The sequence below is a fragment of the Hippopotamus amphibius genome, chromosome 3, assembly GCF_030028045.1.
Source record: "Hippopotamus amphibius kiboko isolate mHipAmp2 chromosome 3, mHipAmp2.hap2, whole genome shotgun sequence".
NCBI lineage: Eukaryota > Metazoa > Chordata > Mammalia > Artiodactyla > Hippopotamidae > Hippopotamus > Hippopotamus amphibius.
The window spans coordinates 132,570,019-132,593,753 of NC_080188.1; the positions used below are offsets into that span (position 1 = coordinate 132,570,019).

Below are 23,735 nucleotides of genomic sequence, written 5' to 3' on the forward strand. Positions count from 1 at the left end.
GTTATCCTTTATTCCAGAAGGTGGCACTCACAGGCCCTCCATTTTACCAAGAGCTTCATAATTCCTTGTCTCACTCTGTCCTGCAGATACACAGTTCAGAGAAAACCCCAGGTAGACATCATTATTTTCAATATCCTCTCTGCTAATTCCCACATACCCACCTCTACAGGGAAAGTTAACTTCTGCCTCCAGCTCCTCCTCCTCCTACAGGATCACTGTGAGCAGGACTTATGCTACCCAACCTCTCCCCGGCTGCCTTGAATCCCAGTACCACTGGTTGTGTGAACATACGCAGGTTCCTGAGGATTTCTGTGCCTTTTATCCCCCATCTGTGAAATGGGATAGTAATAATACCAAGTAAGTAAATCAGTGGATGACAGTAATTATTCAACAAGTTACTGGGGAATTCCCTAGTTGCCCAGTGGTTAGGACTCTGGGCTTTCACTGCCATGGGCCCAGGGTTCAATCCCTGGTTAGGAAACTAAGATCCCGCAAGCCGTGCAGCACAGCCAGAAAAAAAAAATCTCAAAAAAGTTCCATTTCATACTGGATTTTTACAGCTAGTACCAAAGAAGGGATAATAAATTGAAAGAGCTACAAAATTAGAGATTTTTTCCCATTAAGTGCACGTTGTACTTTTTCTTCATTTATCTCCTTTACTAAGCTGGCCTCATGCCCCCATAGAACACACTGTGTCCTCTCATTCAGAAATGGACCAACCCCATTTCTTATTTTCCCCTCCCCTGGCCTTGATCTGTAGATTCTGTTAAGACAGGGACAAAAAACACATCTTTAATGTTCAACCCTCTTATCCGTAACCAGGGTGGGCTCATGTCTAAAACACTGATCTCTATGGAATGACCCTGTTCCCCAACCCCCAAGTCTCCTTTTAATGTAGGAAATGTCCATTTGAAGCATTCCTGTTCAAGTACAGGCCAATGGTAAATAAGTACAGACTCTTTAGAAGGATATCCCTAATCTCTTAAAAAGACTACAGGTAGGACTTCCTAGGTGGTGCAGTGGTAAAGAATCTGCCTGCCAATGCAGGGGACACGGGTTCGAGCCCTGCCCTGGGAAGATTCCACATGCCACGGAGCAACTAAGCCCATGTGCCACAACTATTGAGCCTATGCTCTAGAGACTGTGAGCCACAACTACTGAGCCCATGTGCTGCAACTACTGAAGCCCACGTGCCTAGGGCCCGTGCTCCACAAGAGAAACCACTACAATGAGGAGTCCAAGCACCACAATGAAGAGTAGCCCCCGCTTGCAGCAACTAGAGAAAGCCCGTGTGCAGCAATGAAGACCCAATGCAGCCAAATAAATAATAAAATAAATAAATTAAAAAAAAAAAAAAAAGACTACAGGTAAGATTTTTGAATGTTCAAGTCACTCTGGGGGTCCCAATTCTTTTAAGCTAGAACTTCAGGATTTAAACAAACTCAATGTGAAAAATAAACATTTATTACAAAAATTAGTTTTAACATTCTAAAATGAAAGCAGACAAGGTGTTTTCCGACTCAAAGGGGCTGTTGTAAGCTGGAGAGGTAAATTCCAAGGCTGGTAATAACTGACTCATACTCCTCACAAGTCATGACCCAGGGAGTGAGGAACCATTTGCTTCAGACTTACAGGAGCAATGATTCAGCTCTGCTTCCCTGTGGCCTTTTCTCCACATCCCTCCCACCCTGTCTCCCAACCATGATACAAAACTGAAACACACTTCAAAATCCTCATTCTTACTGAACCGTTTCACAATCTCTACTTTTATTGCCTAATTAGATTTTATTTCCATCTGGAAAGCTTATTTTTTATTGGTGCATGACAATATGATTTGTTTTTTGTTTTTCCTTCTTGATGAAAAGAAAACTCAGTTCTGTGAGGGACTGTCAGATAAGGGAACAGAATATGGCAAAGTGGTGCTCAGTATTCTCCACAGAAATTAGCAAAATCAACCCTAGAAGACCCCTTATTTGCCCTCTTGCTAGTTAATAAATAGACTAGGGGTGCTGGGTAGAGGGAGAAACAGATGTAAGGGCAAAGAAGGGTCCATACAGGATGAGGAAAGCAGTGCCAGGCAGGCCTAGCCCGCCTACTTCTGCTCTCACTCACATCTACCCCCTGAATGAAGCAGCAGTACTACTTTAAACTACTACTACAGTGATTCTCCAAATGACTTGAGAAATCCTGCCTCAGGCTCTGGAACAGCTTTTCCTGTAGCCTCCGGGAAGTCTATTCTGCATCTTGTTGGCAGAGGTGGGAGGGTGGGTGCGTCTGGTCTCACTGGGTGGAGCAGACCAAGTAGAACCCAGAGCACAGCATCACTTCACCTGGGGTGTCCTCCTCATGCCACAGGAGGACTCTGGAATGAGGGTCCAATGTCCTCTTCTAAGGCAGGAACCAGGAAGGGGTAGGACAGTGAGCCAGGGACCAGCCCAGGTTGCTAGGAAGCAGAGCTTTGAGGATTTTCTTGTTTGTACTAAGAAGGAACCCAGGTATCTCATCTCTCCCATCCCCACAACAAATAAAATCTCACCAAAGAGCTAAGAAGCCCTCCAACACACACTTGATTTCAGCATAGAGTTGAGGACACACACACACACACACTCAGCAGAGCTGACGACTATACAAATTCCCACAACCCTCCAGACACATCTTAAAAGGGTGGGTCCAGTTGCTCCAGCCAAGGGAAGGGTGATGGCTTGAGCTACCAGCTCCAGCTTTCTTTTCTGTAGATCAGTGGTTTAAAATATCTTCTGCTTCATGTGCCCTGAAAGCTTACTATGCTCTCCACAACAAAAGCTCTTGTTTTCTCTACAGACATAGTTGCTGTCGGTCTGCTTGTGTTCAGGAAGAGGATGGTGCGGGAGGATCCCAGTGGCGCTGCCCATGGGAAGAGAATGGGCTGCAGACGCAGAAGAGACGACGTCATCACCAAACTACAATCTCAGCTGCTCCGGTATCCAGTCCCCGCTCTAGACCAGCTGGTACCTGTCCTCCGTACAGCAGGGAAGAGCCAAGGAACCAGGCTCCAGACGCCTATCTGAGGACCACTGCGTGCAGTGGGCAGTGAGTGCTCCACCACTCCTGCAGTCTGTTTGGAGGGGAAATCAGCAGGCGTCAGCCAGGACTTCCGTCTGATCCTTCATGGGCGGGGGTGGGGGTGGGGGCGGTGGGGGAGGGGTGGAGTGAGCTTTAAACAAGTTCCAGGCCACTCAGCAGTGGTGGGAAAGGAAGGGAGGCAGGGAGGCAGGAAGGAGGAAGGCACACATGGCTGACATTATTAAAAAACACATCCTAACTAAGATAAAAGTGGCGGCCCCCGTGGGGGCCAGAAGACAAATAAGGCATCCTGTGAAACGACAGACATCAGGGGCCAGAGTCTGGTAGCACCTGAGGAAGGCAAGCACAGAGGACGGGAGGTGAGCTGGACCAGGGTCACACCAAGAATGACGAGGTCTGCCTGAATTCCCCCTGGAAAAATAAAACATTCAAGTCAATTCTCTACAGTACAGTCTTCTGTAGATAATAATCCCCTGAATACAAACACACGCTGGAAACCCCTCACTCCAGCCGGGAGGCTCTCCCCATCCCAGGGCAGGCATACTTACTTCACTTCGAGCAGTGGGCTGGCTGTAAATCACCTTCTTACTCGAGGTCCTACAGACAAGCCAGGAGATGGAGACATTCAGTCCCCTAGTCCCTTTCCTTAACCTCTGCTTGCAAACTTCAGAGGCCAGGACTGAGAACTTAACAGAAGCACAGAGTTCTCGGCAGGAAGGTTTGGGTGGAGGGAGAAAAGACAAGCACAGGACCACAGTGGACAGGAGTAGAAATCCAGATGTTTTCTCTACCAGGATGGTTGCCTTCCCCTCCAACCCCTTCCCCTGGGCACACTTCAGCTTCAAACCATATACATCCATGTACTCAGCCTTAGAGAGCCCCAGGACAGCAGCTCACTCACCCTTTCTTTGCTCCTGAAAGATAAGAAATGGGACCATGAATGTCAGCAGGGTAAAAGACAGCATGGCGCAGGAAGATGGGGGACCTAGCGTGTGGCCCTGAGATATGGGTGACCAGTGCTCCCTGGGAGGTAACCCCAACACACATGGGCTCAGTATCAGGTCAGTTCTCAGGTGGCACCCAAGAACCAGGCCCTGAAATGGGGATGATACAAAGCAGACCCTTTGAGGGCGAACACTTACTGTCAAAGTAGCCTCGGCTATAGGCGAACCAGATGCCAAAAATCAAGACTCCAAGGAGAATGAGTGTTACAAGGACAGCTGCCACGATGCCCCCTACATTCAGCTCCGCTATGGGACACAAGTGAGAGGTCAGGCACCTGAATGCTCATTCGTGGTACTGACAATACTACCAACGCCAAAATGGAAAGCAGACCCCAATCCCCACCCCTGGTCTGAGCTCAAGCCCCAGCCACACCCTTACTCACCAGCATCCATGTGCACAGTATCTGACTTCATGGGTGACCCATATCCATTCTGTGCCTCACAAGTGTAATCTCCAACATCAGAGGCCGACACGGGGTCAAAGATCTGGAGGGCAAAAGACAAATTGGCTTCCTGCTTGAAGAAGAAAAGTATCTGTCTTTTATGTCTCCTGACCCTAATGCCAAGGTTACCTTGTTGCTTGCTCTTCTTCCCCCTTTTTGGAGGTTCTATAACCCTGCACCCCCCACACACACCTTTTGCCCTGACCCCATCCGTACCAGCTCCCCTGTCTTCTGGTTCAGGCTATAGGAAGAGTTGCTGAAGGCGCGGCTGCTCTTGGGTTCCGTAGGCATCAGTACCCCATCCCTGAACCACAAGTATTCAGAAGGTGGAGAACCGTCTTTCTCTGAACAGGTCAGCACTGCTCGGTTCCCGATGGTAGCAGAGGAGGGGACACTGATTGTAGGCTTGGATGGAGGCACTGGGGAGGGACAGAAGGTACCAGTCACAAGGGCAAGAGGGCTGCCCGAAGGCAAAGTAGCATGACACTCCCATGCATCAGCTCTAGCCTTCCTCCCTTACTATGCCCTTAGTTTCCCCCTAATCAGGGGCTCATCCTTCTCTGACAGCACCAGGACTTATAAACACCACCTCCTGCAACCCACCCCACCCCCAGCCCCCACCCCCACCCATGAGCATTCTCACCATCAGTGTGCCCCAAAGCAGGCTCTGCTAAGGGTTTAGGGAAGCAACTGACTGCAAGCCCACAGAGAAGACCTGGGGCACGTACCAAGCACAATGAGCTGGACCGTGACCTCCCCATAGGTGTTGCCGCCTTCATCAGAGACCATACAAGTGTACATCCCCGTGTCCTTCCGGGTCACAGAATGGAAGGTGATGCCACTATTCGAGAAAGTAACTCGGTCCTCATAGGAAGCTACCAGAAGAGAGGAAGCAGGGACAGAGTGAGCTGGAGAGCTAAGAGAAGCTGGTGACCGTGGCACCCAAGGCACAAGGGGCTCTCTTCTTCCCTCCAGGAAAAGTGATGGGAAGGCCCTGGGAACTTGAGCCTCAGGGTGTGCCCCTCCCCTGGAATCCAGGCACAATCAATCCCTCCACAACCTAGGCAGTCAGCAAGGAGGTGGAGCGACTCACCTGTGATCTTGCTGTTATAGCAAACGAGGCTGGTGATGTCGCCATGGGCAAACTTCCACTCCACGCGGGGAGAGGAGAAGCCCGAGTAGGAGCAGGACAACTTGGCAGCTGCAGACAGGATCAAAGTGAGTGGGAGGAAGGAGGAGCAGTAAATGGAGAAGATGGGGAAATGGCCCCAAACCACAGTCTGGGCTGGATGTTCCCCAGGGTCTGTACCTGCTCACCCCACTTCCCTCCAACCCCTGCCACCCTCCACAGCCCCTCCCAACTCACGTTTATTCTCAGCAACTTTGACTACTGGTTCAGAAGTTTGCACTGCACCCCTGCCCAATGGCAGTGAGCCTGAGAAGAAGAAGAGAGGTGGGTCCATCAGGAGTGGACAGAGAAATGCCACGGAGAGGGAAGAGCAGTCCAGCTGATGGGGCACCTAGGGCTGGGACTCTCCATGCTGAGATCCCAAGGTCAAGGGATTCAAGAGATTCACATTCCTCTTGGATCTCACACCCTCTCACCAATATTCCGAATATCTTTTTAAAATGCTTTTTACTACAACTGCAGGCTAATACTTGTTTTATCAATGGAAATAAAATATTTCTTTCTTATGCAATTTCTTTCCTTTAAACAAAATGTCCCCTCTGTGACTCCCAATAATCGAATTAGATTCCTGCTAGTCCAAGAGCAGCTTCCCAAATGACATTGCATGGTTCAGAGAAAGCTTCGCAGCAAATAATTGCAGTCACCTGTCAGACAATCCTGGCAGGAAGCCAGCAAAGCTGGAGGCAAGGGAGGGAAGGAAAGGGAGGAGCGATAATAGGACAGTAATAATACTCCGACATTTGTAGGGCATTTTGTGCTTCTTAAAGTGTTTTCACATCCATTATATTGTTTGATCTTTGAAACAAGCAGGACAGATCTGCAGGACAAGTATTATCGTCCCAACTTTACATGAGGAACTGAAGTACAGAAACGTGTCTAAGATCACACAGCTGGTCCTGGACCAGAAGTGGGCTCAAATCATCTCATTAGCATCTCCTTCTGCCCAGTGGAGAAGAGAAGGAAAAGGTGCTGTGTGTGGTGGGGCTAGAGAGAGGAGGTGAGGAGAGACAAGGATAATTAAATAACATGGTGGGAGAGAGGCAGCAGGGTTCACAGGAGGGGCCCACACATTGCAAAATAAGCACCAGTGCTGGAGGATTCTGGGATGGTGTGATACAGTTACCAACCTGCACTTACACAATCACTCTCATTCATGTTTTCAAAGCTTAAACTCATGAAGGATGCTTTATTTATAGCTTGAAATCAAAGTCCTGTCTTCCTTAGTTAAATGCAAGGACATCTGTTCAATGCAAGTATGTTTTTTCTTTATTAAATAACTCACATAATTGAATATGGTCTCTTGACCCCTGAGGCTCCCTTTACTCATCTGAAACACGAAGGGTTTGAACTAGATGTTCTCTGAAATCTTTTAGGTTCTTTTTCTTGTTTCTTTCTTTTCTTTCTTTTTCCTTTCTTTTTTTGGCCTAAATATTTAGAGAGTACTTTTACATACATTCATTTCAATTTAATACAACAATGCTGAATTAGCCAGGGTAAGTATTCTCTCTCCCATTTCACAGATGAGAAAATACAGTGTCTAAAAGATTAAGTGGCTGATTCAAGTTTTCATAGCTAGGAAATGGCAGAGCTGAGATTAGCGTACAGGTTACTCCTATACCTCTTTTTTTTTTCCTTATTATACCATACTTTTATACACCATGCTGCTTTTCAGAAAAGCCACTAGTTTAACAGAGGCAAACTATGTAATAAAATGATTCTTTTAAAACTCAGGTCCATGGGACTTTCCTGGTGGCGCAGTGGTTAAGAATCCGCCTGCCAACGCAGGGGGACATGGCTTTGATCCCTGGTCTGAGAAGATCCCACATGCTGCGGAGCTACTAAGCCAGTGTGCCACAGCTACTAAAGCACGCATGCCTAGAGCCCATGCTCCGCAACAAGAAGCCCAAGCACCACAACAAAGAGTAGTCCCCACTCGCTGCAAGTAGAGAAAGCCCACACGCAGCAGCAAGGACCCAACGCGGCCAAAAAAAAAAAAAACCAAAAAAAAAAAAAAAAAAGTCAGGTCCATTTTACCTATAAATTATTTCTAGTCATATTACTTTGTATCTGTATATTTGGCATTATATTTCAAAGTCAAATCTATAATCAAATGTAACAACAGATACAGAAATTAAACCAAATAGCTTTTACTAAATTGAAAACTGAGGACATGGAAGTCTCTGACTCAGCTCTCATCAAGCAAGCTGATAATGAAATGCTTTGATTTTTTGCCCCAGTCAACTTTCTCTACTTTGATGATGGGAACTTTGTTTTTTTAAGATTCTTGAATTTTACAATTTGCTACCTGTGATGTACACCGAGACGCTCAAACCAGATCTCTCTTCAGGAATGAAGGACTTGTTATCTCAGCTGCTGGGACTGCTGCCAGAAGGCCTGGAGCTATCGGCTCTCTCTGAGGATACCCAGAACACTGCCTTGCCCAGAGGCATGCCTCCTACCAGGCAGGAACAGGGTCAGGGCACCTGCATCCAATGCCTGATCAATGAGAGGAGGGGGGAGCTCCCTGGTGGCCTAGTGGTTAGGATTCTGGGCTTTCACTGCCGTGGCCCAGGTTCAGTACCTGGCCAGGGAACTGAGATCCTGCAAGTCCCATGGCGAAAAAAAAAAACAAACCCAGCAAGAACTGACTTTTGGGGACTTCCCCAGGGGTGGTCCAGTGGTTAAGACTCCTCACTGGCTTCCACTGCAGGGGATGTGGGTTCGATCCCTGGTTGGGGAAATAAGATCCCACATGCCACGTGGAACAGAAAAAAAAGGGGAGGGGGGGACATATAAAGTCCCAGCTCTATCGTCCCAACTCCCCAACTTGGGACAACACTGAAGGGCTATTCTTGCTTCAAAGGCCCCTGTGCAGTAGGCTGAGCCCTTGTTGGAACCACAGTGTAACTCAGCTTCTCCCTCTGCCCGGTCTTGTTTCCTTTCCATAGGTGTGGATCCCAAGAACACTCCCTAATACATGTCTTGGTACAATAATTGACATCTCAGAGTCAGCTTCCCAAGAACCCAACTTACGGCATCACCCAAATAAAGAACAGCTTCTAATTAAACTAAAAACTAGCCTTTGAAATAAAGGGCCACCCAAAAGAAAATAAATAAATAAATCACAGCATACGAATTTAGTGATTGCTTCTGCCTCACTTCTAACTTCAGCTAAGGTGCTTTTTTGAGTCCTCTCAGATTACCAGATCTAGAACATGTTCAGGAATGATACCACCACATATATACAGACATATGGGCAACAGGCATCTTTCCCTTCTCATTAATTCTGACTGCTATTACTTAGTCCAGGCTTCTCTTCTCTGGTTTAACATATAGGGCCTTCACCTCAGGGCCTTCCCACCTTCCTTTGATGCAGGACAGCTTATGTCTGCCTGTGGCCTGACCGCAATACTCAGAACTCTACTGTGCCTGCGTCTCACATCATGAGTCAAGTCCAGCCTCCCCACCATGTCCTTCCTTCCTGGTGACTGCAGGACACCTCAGCCATCCTGACCCATGTTCCCCTTCTCGCTCCTCAGCAAGCCTCTGGAACCAGACTGCCTGCATTCATATCCCAGCTCTGTTACTTATAATCTGTGTGACTTGGGCAAGACACTTAGTCACTTTGAACCTCAGTTTGCCCATTTGTAAAATGGGGATAATAACAGTTTCTATATCAAAGGGCTGTTACTGAGAGTTAAACAAGCTAACATAAATAAAGTGCCCACAAGAGCATCTGACAACAGGAAGCACCAAATAAATATTACATCTTATTATTATCATCATCTGCCCATAGGTCCTTCATGTTGCTTTTTCTGACTTCAAAATTTTCTTCAGTGAGACATATAAATAAATATAAATACTGCCGGAATAATGCTTACATCCCAGCCCACCAAACTTAACCTTGGACCTATACTTGGCATACTGTACATACATACAAATATCCTACTAGTTAACATGGTAAACCAAAACAGAAGGAAATTTCATCTTTTCCATTGTGATGTTTAATTTACTCTAAGTTCACAGCAAGAAAAGCTACAAAGTTAAAGGCATCAATAGATTTTTTTGGCCCCTTCAGGAGCAGAAAAACTTCACTTAATCTTGCACCCCTCTCTAGTTACAATCCTTTCCTCCCTTCCTCTCCAAGCTTCTTTTTTTTAAATTAATTTTATATATTTACTTATTTATTTATTTTTGGCTGTGTTAGGTCTCTGTTGCTGTACACAGGCTTTCTCTAGTTGCAGAAAGCAGGGGCTACTCTTTGTTGCGGTGTGTGGGCTTCTCATTGCAGCAGCTTCTCTTGTTGCAGGGCACAGGCTCTAAGGCACTCAGGCTTCAGTAAGTGTGACACTCAGGCTCAGTAGGTCTGCGGCATGTGGGATCTTCCCAGACCAGGGATCGAACCAGAGTCTGCTGCATTGGCAGGGAGATTCTTAACCACTGCGCCACCAGGGAAGTCCCTCCAAACTTTTTAAAGTAGTCTACACACACTGTTTCCAGCCCAACATAAGCATTCACTGTTCAACCTACTTCAATACATCCTTGGCTCTTACCTTGAAATTAAAATTGCTTTCACTAAGGTCACCAATCATTGTATTCCTCAATTTTAAGATACCCTGATGACCAGGTATAACATCAATTTAATAATAGATTCTTGGGGGGAAACTATATTAAATATATACATGGGCTGTAAGTTACACCCTAATTTCCAACACATTAAGGTAGTCTTAGAATTAAAGACATCCAGTATTTGCTTTCTCAGTTACCTTCTGTGGCCTGTGTAAGATGTCTGACTCTGCTAACCACTCCTCTCCTCAAGCCGCTCCACCCCCTTCAGTGTTCAGGGCTCTGGTCCTCCCCCAGCATCAGTGTTATCTTATTCTCCTTCTTGAACTCTGCTTCCTCTGTCCACCCCCTGATATCAGTAATGCCCAGCATTCCACCCCGTGCCCTTTCTCTCCGTGTTCTGTCTAGGAAATCTCAAAACACAACATTCGTCTACACCCACGTATGGCCAGCTCCAGCCACTACCTCTTACCTGAGCTGCAGACTCCTATGGCTGTGCCTCCTGACAGCTCTGCTTGGACTTCACACACCCCCTCCTGCAATCCCACACTGCTCATCATCTCCCACTACCTCTCTCTTCCCCTCCCCTCTCCAGGTTGGTGGTATCACCATTTACTTGGTCACTCACTCCAGAAGCTTTCAAGCCATCGCTATCTTTCCTTCACTCTAGTCAATCAAACGCCACGCATTGCAACGTCATCTCCCAAACCTCCCTCAAATTTGGCCCCTCCTCTCCAGACCCATGGCCACTGTTTAGTACCATCGTCAACTGAAGAATTGCATTTGGTCTCTCAAGTGGTTTCTCTGCCTTAATCTTGACCCACTCACATGCCTCCTCCACCCCACTGCTGCAGAAAGAGTTAACATTTACTGAGCACTTACTCTATGCCAGGCACTGCTATAAGCATATTACATGGATTTAACCCCTACAACAACCTTAGGAGTTGGGTGATTCTTTTATTATCACTTCTGTTTTTTACGTGGGGAAATTGAGGCCCAGGGCAGTTGAGTGGTGGTGCAGCTTCAGATAAAGGCAGGCTAATTCCAGAGACTGGGCTACACTGTACAGCCTCTGAAAAGCGCACATCTAACACTTGCTTCAAGCTTCCAATGATTCCATATTGCTGTAAGACCAAATCCATATTCTTCAGCCAGGCAAGAGTTCTGGCACCACCCAACCCGACCCAACCCAACCCAACCCGACCATAAGCTTATCAGCTTCATCACCCTTTGTACTCTTGCAATTTACTCCCCAGCAAAGACTGCAGTTTCACAACCTCTGCCTGTGCTCATGCTATTCCTGTTATGCAGAATACCCTTCCCCTCTTTCTCCATCTGGCCAACAGGTATTCATTCACATTACTTTCTGGAAAATGACTTACCCCACCCCCAATCCTCACCAGAGCCAAGTTAAGGTCTCTTTCCTAGGCTTCCACTACCCCCATGCAAAACACTGTCAAAGCACTTCCCACATTACGATAACATCATCTATGCACCTATAGACCTCCCCATCAGACAGTAAACTCCCAAAGGAGAAGGGACCATGCGTTAAGCTATCATTCTGAGTTCTCAGCACTTAGCATAATGCCTGGTACAAACTGACACTGAACACAGAGCCTTAACAAATTAGGTCAGAGCAGACCACTCACTATAACATCTACTTGTTAAGGTTAATCTACAAAGATAAACCCATTTTTCAAATTGGCAGATGGGGCACACCCAAATAAAGAAAAACCAAACTTGATTAAAAATCCAGTCTTTAAAAAATTTTAATACTAGCAAAGGTGTTTTTTTTTTTAAAACCGTTTAGTTCTCAGGGGGTAAAAAAGGGAGTGTTCTATTAATCTTTTTTAAATTTAGCTTCACAATTTAAAAATTAAGTGTTTTTCAAATATCGTATATTAACACATTTATGTGGAATCTAGAAAAATGGTACAGATCAACCAGTTTGCAAGGCAGAAATAGAGACACAGATGTAGAGAACAAACATATGGACACCAAGGGGGGAAAGTGGGGGGAGGGTTCGGGGGGATGAACTGGGAGATTGGGATTGCCATACATACATTACTAATAAGAAAAAAATATCAAATTTTACACTTTAAATATATGCAGTTTATTGTATGCCAATTGTATCTCAATAAAAGTTCTTAGGAAAAAAATTGTGTTTTTTAAAATGTGTTTCATTTATGAAACAGAATTAAAGTTCTCTGCACAAGTGATTTTCACCTGCCATTTTGCAAAAGGGACTGACTTCTGCACCTGCATTGCAAGTGTGTCTGTAGGTGTCTGTATGTACAATGGCAGAGGCTGGTTTCCCGCATCCAGGAGCAGAGTGTGGCACCAAAAGTGGAAGAAGTGCCAGGAAGTTTTCTAATGCAAGGTCTAAAATGGGGGAAAATGGGGGAAAGGCACGAATCCATTTATTATAAAACACACCCATTTCTTTCCTGATCACAAGAGCTACCCGAGACTCCAAGTGAGCCCCAGTCATCTGAGGAGACACCTGGCTACATCATTGCTCCTTCTGCAGAGGGAATCTTCAAAATGATTTATGGTTTTTACAGACTGAATTGTATTCCCTCAGAATTCATATATGAGGACTTCCCAGGTGGCTCACTGATTAAGAATCCATCTTCCAATCCAGGGGACATGGGTTTGATCCCTGGTCCAGGAAGATTCCACATGCTGTGGAGCAACTAGGCCCGTGTGCCACAACTACTGAGCCTGTGATGTAGAGCCCGTGCTCCACAACAAGAGAAGCCACCACAATGAAAAGCCCAAACACCACAACAAAGAGTAGCCCCCTGTCTCTGCAACTAGAGGAAGCCCGGCGCGCAACAAAGACCCAACACAGCCACAAATAAAACAAACAAACAAACAAACAAACAAATAAATAAATATTTTTTAAAAATTAAAAAAAAAATTCATATATGAAAGCCCTAACCCTCAGTACTTCAGAATGTGACTGTATTTGGAGAGAAGCCCTTTAATGATGCAATTAAGCTAAAATGAGGCCCTTAGGACTTGCCCTAAACCAATCTGATCAGTGTCCTTTTTACAGAGACACGAAGGGTGCTCACGCATAGAGGGGATGACCGTGTAAAGACACAGCAAGAGGGCAGCCATTTTAAGCCAAGGAGAGGCTTCAGAGGAAACCATCCCTACCAGCACCATGATCTTGGATCTCTGGGGTCCAGAACTGTGAGAAAATAAATTAGTTTTGTTTAAGCCACCCAGTCTTTGGTATTTTGTTATGGTAGCCCAAGCAGACCAACACAGAAGGATTAAACTGGGCATCAGAAGTGGGCATTCCCCGGTCACTACAGCCTTTACTCGAGTATGCATGATGAGATGCACAGTGAAAGAATCAACATCCTGCACAGCGAAGGAAATCACCAACAAAATGAAAGGCAACCTACAGCACGGGAGATAATATTTGCAACTCACTTATCTGCTAAGGGGTTAATATCCAAAATGTATAAAGAACTCACAGAATTCAAAAAAAAAAAAAAAAAAAACCTAAACAATCTGCTTTAAAAATTGTCAGAGTGTCTGCATAGACATTTTTCCAAAGAAGACACACAGAAGGCCAACAGGTTCATGATAAGATGCTCAACATCACTAATTATCAGGGAAATGAAAATCAAAACCACAATGAGATATCACCTCACACCCGTTAGAATGGCTGTTATCAAAAAGACAAGAAATCAGGAATTCCCTGGCAGTCCAGTGATTAGAGCTCCCTGCTTCCACTGCAGGGGGCATGGGTTCGATCCCTGGTGGGGGAACTAAGATCCCACAAGCCGTGCAGCATGGCAAAAAAACAAACAAAACAAAACAAAAAGAAATAAGAAATGTTAGTGAGTATGTGGAGAAAAAGGAACCCTTATGCAAACCTCATGTTGGTGGGAATGTAAATTGGTACAACCGCTGTAGAAACGGTATAGAGATTCCTTAAAAAGTTGAATAAAAAAAAAAAAAAAAAAGCTGAATATAGAACTATCATATGATCCAGCAATTCCACTTATGGGTAATATTTATCCAAAGAAAATGAAAACACTAACTCAAAATGATACAGGCGCCCCCATGTTCACTGCAGTATTACTTACTACAGCCAAGATATGGAAACATCCTAAGTGTCCATCAATGGATGATTGGATAAAGATGTGATATATATATCACATCATAAGTGATATATATATATATATACACACACACACACACACAGAATGGAATATCGTCCAGCCATAAAAAAAGAATGAAATCTTGCCATTGGTGACAATAGGGATATATCTTAAGGGCATTATGCTATGTGAATTAAGTCAAACAGAGCAAGTCCAATACCATATAATCTCACTTATATGTGGGATTAAAAACAAAAAACCCCCCAAGCTTATAGATAGAAAATAGATTGGGTGGTTGCCAGAGATGGGGGGTGGGGGGGCTGGGGGGGGCAGAAATGGGTGAAGAAGATTAAAAGGTACTAACCTCCACTTATAAAATAAATAAGTCATGGAGATGTAGTGTGCAGCATTGCAACTATAATGAATAATACCGTATTGTGTATTTAAAAGTTGCTAAGAGAGTAAATCATAAAAGTTCTAATCACAAGGGAAAAAATTCTGTAACCTTGTATGGTGATAGATGTACATTTACTGTGGTGATGATTTTTCAATAAATGTAAGTATTGGACTTCCTAGGTGATGCAGCGGTTAAGAATCCGCCTGTCAATGCAGGGGACATGGGTTCAATCCCCGCTCCAGGAAGATCCCACATGCCTCAGAGCAACTAAGCCCATGAGCCACAACTACAAGCCTGTGTGCTGCAACTACTGAAGCCCACACGCCCAGAGCCAGTGCTCCGCAACAAGAGAAGCCACCGCAATGAGAAGCCTGAGCACCTCAATGAAGAGTAGCCCCTGCTTGCCACAGCTAGAGAAAGCCAACGAAGACCCAATGCAGCCAATAAATAAATATATGTATTGTTTGTCCTATACTTTTAATTAATTATATCCAAATTCTAGACACATGTTACTTAGCATGACCAAATGAATAAAATAATAATAGCAGCTAATATTTCTTGAATACTATGTACCAGATACTCTTCTGAGCCCTCTACAGGTTTAATTCATTTAATCCTTATAATAATACTACGAAATAAATATTATTATTGCTCCCATCTTACATATGAGTTAATTGGGGCACAGAAATTAAGTAACTTGCTCAAGGTCACAAAGCTAGTAGGAGGCAGAGCCAGGATTCTAACCCAGGTAATCTGGCTCCAGGGTCTGATGCATTACACAGCTATGTAAAAACACCCATTTTTTTAATACGGATTGCCAGCCCAGAGGCCAAGGCAGATCGATTCGTTCAGGCATAGAAATATGTCCAAAATGTACAAACAACATGTAGAACATGTCCCTGTTTTTACAAATGATAAAAATAACCCGAGTATACACATAAAAGAATCTCTAAGAATAGACTCCAAACACCCAACAGTGCATATTATCTGAGAGATGAGAATACAGGCTGCTTTTCTTTTCTATGTTCTACATTTGTGTAATAACTAAGTATATGTTACCAAGTCCAAGCTCACTCTGCTCGCCACACGACAGGCCAATGAATCGGAAGATGAGGTGTTGAGGCAAGGAATATGACTTTATTCAGAAAGCCGGCAGACAGAGAAGATGGTAGACTAGTGTCTCCTAAAAACCAACTTATTGGGGTCTGGATGTCAGTTTGTTTTATAGAATCAGAGAGGGAGAGGCTGTGAGGACATAAAGTTAAAGGGCATCAGTCGTACAAAAGATCTCCAGGAATAACCAGCCTTGGTGAGGGGATATGTTAATTTCAGCCATTCACACAGGTGGGCAGGGCAGACTGTCTGCCTGTGAGCTGAACAGAGGCACTTTAGTTTAACCTGCAGGCAGAGGGGCCGTGTTCCCTGAGGCAGGCCATCACCTATGATCATAATAACAAAAGCAGCAAAAAACAAAGGCTAACAAGTCAAAGAAACAGAACCCAACCTGGAGTCTGATTAAGCTCTACCCGGTTACATGTGTATTAAATGTTTTAATTTAAAGAAAAAAAGAGTGGGAAAGGGGAATAAAAAAGGAAAAGAAGAAAAAATCAGACAGATAACAAGAAGCAAAGAAAAATAAAACAAAGCCAAAAAGGAGAGGCAAAAACAAAGGCAAAAAGAAAGGAAGGATGATAAAGAATAACAGGAAATATCCAAATACTGACACACCAGGAAGCACAGAATGATTAAATAAAACTTTAAAGGTGAAATGAAGTAATAGATGAGTAAGAAATAGATTATTACACTATCGAGATCCTGTATGAGTCTGATAAATTCCAAGGAGAGAAAAAGGGCAGGAAGAAATGAGAACACATGCACTGTCTCATCAAAAACCCTGTAAGGAGAAAAAGAAAAACAAAACAAAACAAAACACCCCTGGGAGACAAGTACTATTGTTATTTCCCATTTTATATACAAGAACACTGAGGCTTAGCACAGTTGCCCCGAATCACACAGCCGCAAACAACAATGTGGGACTCTTCACCCAAGTCTGTGCTACACACTATCTCCAGCAGAGAAGCAAGGAAACATCATTCATCTGTCAGGATCCTGTTCCAGTGTCCCTTGATCCATTATGCCTTTCCCCAATCAAAATTAATCTCTCTTTAGGACTTCCTAGGTGGCACAGTGGTTAAGAATCCGCCTGCCAATGCAGGGGACACCATTCGATCCCTGCCCCAGGAAGATACCACATGCCATGGAGCAACTAAGCCCATGCGCCACAACTATTGAGCCTGTGCTCTAGAGCCCATGAACCACAACTATTGAGCCCACATGTCACAACTACTGAAGCCCACACTCCTAGAGCCCGTGCTCCACAGCAAGAGAGGGCACCACAATGAGGAGCCCGCACACCAGAATGCTGAAACAAATGTCCAGAGTGTTAAGTACTGGAGTGGGATAGTAAAAAAGGATGGGAGGACGTTTTGGGGAAGGTTGATCCGTGGGATTGAACACTTACTATTTCTTAATAAAAACTGTATCATTTTAAAAAGCAACTCTTGGGACTTTCCTGGTGATGAAGTGGTTAAGAATCCACCTGCCAATGCAGGGAACATGGGTTAGATCCCTGCTCCAAGAAGACCCCACATGCCCCGGAGCAACTAAGCCTGAACACCTCAACTACTGATTTCTGCGCTCTAGAGCCCTCGAGCCACAGCGACTGAGCCCATGTGCCCCAACTATTGAAGCCCAGATGGCTAAAGCCCATGCTCTGCAGCAAGAGAAGTCACCACAACGAGAAGCCCACGCACCACAATGAAGAGTGGCCCCTGCTCGCCACAACTAGAGAAAGCCCAGGCGCACACAGCAACAAAGACCCAATGCAGCCAAAAAAATCAAACAAAAAACCACTAAAAAAATTTTTTTTAAAATAAAAAGTAGCTCTTTGGGCTTCCTAGGTGGCGCAGTTGTTAAGAATCCGCCTGTCAATGCAGAGGAACACAGGTTTGATCCCTGCTCCAGGAAGATCCCACATGCCAGAGCAGCTAAGCCCGTGCGCCAAAAAAAAAAAAAAAAAAAAAAAGGTAGCTCTTTCCTTCTGTGCTCCCCAAACATTCTGTACTTTGATGACAGCCCCTGATGCACGGTGCTCTGTATTCGACTTAGTCAATATATGTCTGTAGTTCCTTGGGAACAGAAAAACCAAATTATGTTTGTATCCTCCCCTGTCCCTAGCACTGTGCTTTGCTGCTTTGAAGCACTGCTGTAATGAGAAAGTGGTCAGAGGGTGGAGGCATCCAAACATCGGACAGAACCCCCCAGCAATCCTCCCTTGTACACACAGTCAAACCCACAACAAAAAAGCAACTTCCTTCTACTGCTTTATTAAGAAACCTTATGCATCCTGTTAATTATTAGAATTTTCCTTAAGTTGTTTTCGTGCAATGAGTTTTTTTTGATCCATTTAAAAACAAACAAACAAATGAAGGAAAAGGAGGGAAGCCAGCCAGCCAGCCAGCCAGCCAGCCAGCCAGCCTCTGGTTTTCTCTAAGAATTCATCCAAACTTCCCCTCTAGGCAGATGAGCCTCATAGGACCCTCCGGCAGTGAGGGAGCTAGAGTCTTGAAATAGGGAAGATGAGCCAAAGCCTCAGAAAGCCGCCAGCTACAGCGTGCTCACAGTTTACCTATTGTGGGCTAACTGTTACAATACCTGACTCCCTCAGAGCTTCTTTTTTTTTTTTTTTTTTTTTAATTTTTTGGCACACGGGCTTTAGTTGCTCCGTGGCATGTGGGATCTTCCTGGAGCTAGGATCGAACCCGTGACCTCTGCATTGGCAGGCAGATTCTTAACCACTGCGCCACCTAGGAAGCCCTCTCAGAGCTTCTTGATAGCAGATGTTATTCATTTTTTATCCCTAGTCTCTAGCACAGTGCTCATAACACAGTAAAAACCAACATTTATTGGATTAACAAATGAATTTGACATTGCAATACAGTTAGAACCTGGACCCACGCCTTCCACCCCTGGTTTGCCCTTTCCTTCTCACCATTCACCCTGTAGAGACTGAACTCACTCCTGGGGGTTGGGGTGGGACCGATAAGGAATGCATGGGCAAGAGGAAGGCTGTGTGAGTCCAACAACAGGCTGGGCAAAGTTTAAACAGCCAGGCTTGGCTGTACTTTTAGTGACGTGGGTCAACTGGCACGGCCCTCTGAGGATGGCGGAAAGTGGTGTGGCCGGGTAGGACAGAAAAGCTTTCACTCCATTGCTCCCTCCTGCCCTCTCTCAGCAGAATTTCCAGTTCTACCTGCTCAGCTCTCCTCCCCCACCCATCTCCCCATTACAAGGGAAGGCCTGCGCGCCTGCCTGCCTAGGACTCACTCCAGGGGCCTGGAATTAAACTTCCTACCAACCAGCTGCTTCCTCCTGTCCTACCCCCACATGGTAAAACAAATGACACCAGGCGGACTTTAGACAGAAGCCCTGCTTATCAGGGAGTCCCAGGCAGATGAACTCTGAGTTTTCAATGCCTGGAAAACCCCAGTATGTATCCACTCACTTTACTTCTCACAACTCCCTGACAACACTGGAATCTCTTCCACAATTACACTTGACCAAGTGGCCATCCAGGTCTTTCCTGAACCTCTAAAGAGGAAGCAGGTCTGAGTTTAGAGACTCCCCAAGGTCTCTCCTCAATGCTAACAGATGTGAAAAACAAGCCCCATTATTTCCTAATCTCTCACATAAAATGTGTGTAGCGCTTACATCTGTCTTTGAGCGGGAGTGTCAGTGCTTCTGAGACCACAGAACAGATGTCCCTCAATCCAGAGGACCTGGGGAGGAGGGCAGGGGATGAGTAGGAATATTCTAATGGCCAAGGCCACACCACCAATACAAAAAGACCTCCAGGGTATATTAAATGAAATAAACGAGATACAGGATGGAATACAATGTATATAGTGTGCCTTTTTTTGTGTAAGAAAAAGGAAAAGAAAGAAATATGTATTTATATATACTGATATCTGTATAACAAAACATTGGAAAGATACAAAGGAAACTAGGGGAGGTAGAAAGTGAACAAGAACAGAGTGGGAGTGACAATCCCACTCTTTTAATATCATTTTGATTCTCAAACCACATTAATGTATTAAATTCTTCTAAATAAACTTTTTTTCATTACAGCAGCTCCATCCTAAGCCAAAACTAGGCTGGACACCCCAGGCAAGCCCGGATCACATAGAAACTGAAGAGAAATGTCATAAGTGAAAGTGTTCTGGAGCCAGGAGGGAAAGACTATACGCTGGAATTCCACTACCGCTCACTTCCTAGTTCCAACTTGTGTCACTAGTTTCTAGGTTCTGGTTTCGAGGGAACAATTCTTTCCTGGGAGTAATTTCAACCCCCCAGTAGTGGGAAGGGAAAGGAGGAGTGACTCACCAATCTACAGTTCGAGGTAAGTCTAATCCTGAACAGCAAAGCTAGAAAGGCTTGACTAGAAACATCAGTTCAAAACATCAGGACTCAGAGACTGACCCAGACACAGGGCAGCAGTTCCTCCCTCCTGAAATGTCTCAGTGGGGACACTACATGAAGTAAGGGGTGCGTGCAAACACCAGGGTTCCAATCTAGGTTTCCTCTTTCTTCCCCGTGGTTACACCAAAAGTCATCGTGTGCACACACCACCCTGCTAAACAGAAATGCCTCTTCCTGTCTGGGAGATAGCTGGAAACGTTTCTAAGCACAGGCTCTCTAGGGCGAGGGAGGCTAGTGCTCTCAGTTACCAGTTTTGCTTTTCCCAGGCCCAGTTCTCCCAGTGTTTAGTCTCCAACCCTGTTCCAGTAGGCTCAGGCCTTCCTCTCCTCTAGGTTCCCCAGGCTGGGGTTGGGCCTTTGCTTTATCCTTTCTTCTTCCTCCCTGGATGGCAGAGCCCACAGGAGGAGCAGCCCCGGAGGGAGGAAAGAGAACATGCAGGCATCCTAAATATGCTTCCAATATCCCAAGGGCAGAGGACAGAATAGAAGCCCAAGAAAGCCCCTACTTTTTCACTCTTGCCATTTGGAATCTAGCAGGGTCTCTCCCTGCTTCCTTTCACTTGCTCTACTATGGGTAGCATTCTTTCATCCTCACAAAATCCAGAGGGGATAATAGCTGCCCAATAAAAATCGTTTCATGTATATGTAATGTAGCTGTTATCCCAGTTGATCCACAGGACAAGGTTAGGACAAGTATTATTGCTGCTGTTTTACAGATGAAAAGACTGAGTTACTAGCCTAAGATCACAAACAAGGCAGAAAGCCAAGCTAGAACCCAGGTGGGATGGCCTGGCTGCTATTTCCATCCTCATTGTACTAATCAAATCGCTTCCTCCATGTATGGCCTTTTCACGTGTGACAAGGTCAGTTCCTCCATCTCCTGGACATGTTACTTCCCAGGATCCACTGTCCTGTCAAGCTGATGCAATATCATCTCAAGCTCCCCTCTAAACCACTGTTTCTTGATTCCCTGAACAGACGAGAGGACATTCCCAAGCTCAGAGGGGTGATATCACAACTCTTTCAGTGCCAGTATGTGATTATTGTGGGATTATTATAGACAATGAGGGGAAGAGAAAAGAAAAGAGGAAAAGGGAGAAGGATGCAGCTCTAGGAAGCTCTAAGCCTGACAAACACTGTCACAAATAGAGTTACTGACTCAGAAACTTCTAGGTTGGGGGGAGGGGAGGGAGGGTACTGATACAGTACAAGGGTTGGCAAAGTGTTTAGTACTGAGTACCATGCAGAGATACAGACAGAAGCAAATGGGGAAGAAGGGGAGGAAAAGAATGGAAATTGAAGAGAAAGGGGAAATGGAGGAGTAGAATGAAACAGAGAAGTGAGAGAAGAAAGAATCTAGTGGGAAAGAAAAGTTGAAAAAGGTAGGTAAAAGTGGAGCAGTATCCCAAACTGATGTTTTGATATCCTGGTTCCTGTGCCACAGGGTGCCTGAGACACTGGACCCAGGAAAAAGGAGAAGTGAGTTGGGAGACTTTTGTTCCAGTCCCAAGTCCTTTTCTCAGTCTGGAAAAGTCATTTCCCCTCTTTGTACCTGTTTCCTTAGCTGTACAATAGGGAGAGGATTCAACTTGCCACTGGCCCAGTACATCCCAAGGATTCATGTTTTTGTGATAAGGTACAAAGCAGTCGTCTTCATCTGTCTAAGGGCACCCTTCAAACTAAGCAAAGTGAATTTCCTTATAACCACCAATATCGATTATATTATTCATTTCTTTTACACTTCCTACAACATGGATATTGAGGGGGAAATGGAGATTCTTACAGATTCCTGACTGACACAACTATCCACACACATTTAAGAATCAGACAGATAAGTGTACAGGTGCGGACACAGGTAGGTTAGGGCACAAACCACACACTCAGCTGGGCACAAGCATATCTATAGACAGAGGCCTGCCCCAGCAAGCCAGCCTCATTGTTCCACAGGAAAGGGAGTTTACAGAGGCCACAAAAACTCTCAAACACTGCCGGAGGGGGGGAGGGCAGAGTTCTGGTTCTGGGAAGGAACCAGCCAACCAAAAGACAGGACCTCCCCCTGGGAACAGTCACTCAGTCAACAACATTTATTAAGGACTTTGGAAGTAGTTGTTCTAGGAACGAACTTTGAATGCTGTGCTCTGAGAAATTTCAGGTTTCAATTTTTTTTTTCCAGATTTTGCACCTAGACACTTTTCCCAGAGCAACCACAGCAACCCAAAGATCCGGGGAAAGCTAGAGACCCTCCAGCGACAGCCAGGGAAAGAGACTTCCACCCCACCCCACCTCCACCAGATAGTCTCTGAGGATCCTTCAGGAGCAGAGCATCCAGGGGCCACGGGAGTCAGGGATGAGAGGCTCCCGACTTCTCTCGGGTAGTTCGCGGATGTTGGCTGCATGTTGGAAGGGCAGGATGGCCCATCCCAGATGTGTGATCCCGGCTGGGCAGGGCTCTCGCGCCCACCGGCCCTCACCAGTAAGTGAGGATGAAGAAAAAGGGAACCAACATCTCCCCGTTATTTTCGGTGAACGTGCGGAGGAGGAAGCTCCCTCCGGTGGATGTAAGAGGAGGGGTCATTATTCACCATTGTGGGGGAGGGGAGCTAGCCACTCGTCAGGGTAAGAGGGAGGGGAAAGAAGAGGGACGAGCCAGGGGTGGAAAAGAGGACTAGAAGGGTGAGGCGGGCTAGTTTCTGAACCCCTCCCCTCTTGCGGGCAAGAGGTGTGTGGGGAGCGCCTCCCTCCGACCTCTGACCAGACCCACAGATTCCCCCCAAAAACTCCGGGAACTTACACAGGATCATCGATGTGAAAAGAAGCAACGGTTTCGTCCCGACTTTCGCCTTTGTCCCCATCACGATCAAGATCCAGATACGACAGTAGCCACCGGAGCCCTGAGAACAGACAGCTTCGCCCAACAGTAGCGCGGGGACTAAACTCCAGTCGCCAGGTTGAGCCCAGCCGGGCCCTTCCCTTCACACCCGATTGGTCGGCGCCCCGCCTCGGCACGTTCCGATTGGTGCAGGGAGCTGCCACTCCACGAAGTGATTCACCGTCGCCAGGTGCAACTCCGCCCACTACTCCCCACTAGGGCTGATTGGCGCCTTTCCAAACCCGAGCCGCCTCTGATTGGGCCAAGAGACTGTCGCGTCAGGAGACCCAGGCCTCACCTTCTGCAGGTGAGGACACTCTGATTGGGCGGAGTTCCTGAAGTAGGGACTTTCTGACTGGCTAGGTTCTGAGTTGCAGCTGGAAGATTAGAGGCATACCTTAAAGGAGGTGGTAGGGAAGGTAATTGTGCTATGGAACTTGAGGGTAACAGGCCCTGGTTTTTGTTTTTGTTTTTGTTTGTTCGAATGCGATGGTGTTGTTTATTAGAGTAAATTGCTGGGTGCTGCAGAAACCTTGGTCCCGT

The 23,735-nt window shown here is 45.8% G+C and overlaps 1 protein-coding gene across 3 annotated transcripts; it reads right to left on the reverse strand.

The window, feature by feature from the left end:
- Window positions 1-1,442: 1,442 nt before the first annotated feature.
- F11R (F11 receptor) lies at window positions 1,443-23,279 on the reverse strand. Of its 3 annotated transcripts, XM_057728658.1 has the most exons (10): window positions 23,115-23,277; window positions 5,877-5,945; window positions 5,604-5,711; window positions 5,239-5,385; window positions 4,727-4,929; window positions 4,451-4,553; window positions 4,206-4,313; window positions 3,965-3,977; window positions 3,612-3,660; window positions 1,443-3,474 (listed from the first exon to the last, which is right to left on the reverse strand). In XM_057728658.1, exons 1-10 carry the CDS (start codon window positions 23,173-23,175, stop codon window positions 3,439-3,441), a joined length of 897 nt encoding a protein of 298 aa, XP_057584641.1. In that variant the 5' UTR covers window positions 23,176-23,277; the 3' UTR covers window positions 1,443-3,438. The 3 variants fall into 3 exon arrangements, with proteins under 3 accessions (XP_057584641.1, XP_057584640.1, XP_057584642.1); XM_057728657.1 differs by having other exon boundaries at window positions 1,443-3,660; window positions 23,115-23,279; XM_057728659.1 differs by lacking the exon at window positions 3,965-3,977 and having other exon boundaries at window positions 23,115-23,276.
- Window positions 23,280-23,735: the final 456 nt, after the last annotated feature.

Excerpts from the sequence above, each read along its gene's own strand:
- F11R (XM_057728657.1), bottom strand. The coding sequence starts at position 23,175 with ATGGGGACAAAGGCGAAAGTCGGGACGAAACCGTTGCTTCTTTTCACA. Across the intron at positions 4,930-5,238 it reads GGTCCAGCTCATTGTGCTTG|TGCCTCCATCCAAGCCTACA; the intron begins GTACGTGCCCCA and ends GTCCCTCCCCAG. Across the intron at positions 4,554-4,726 it reads ACCAGAAGACAGGGGAGCTG|ATCTTTGACCCCGTGTCGGC; the intron begins GTACGGATGGGG and ends TTTGCCCTCCAG.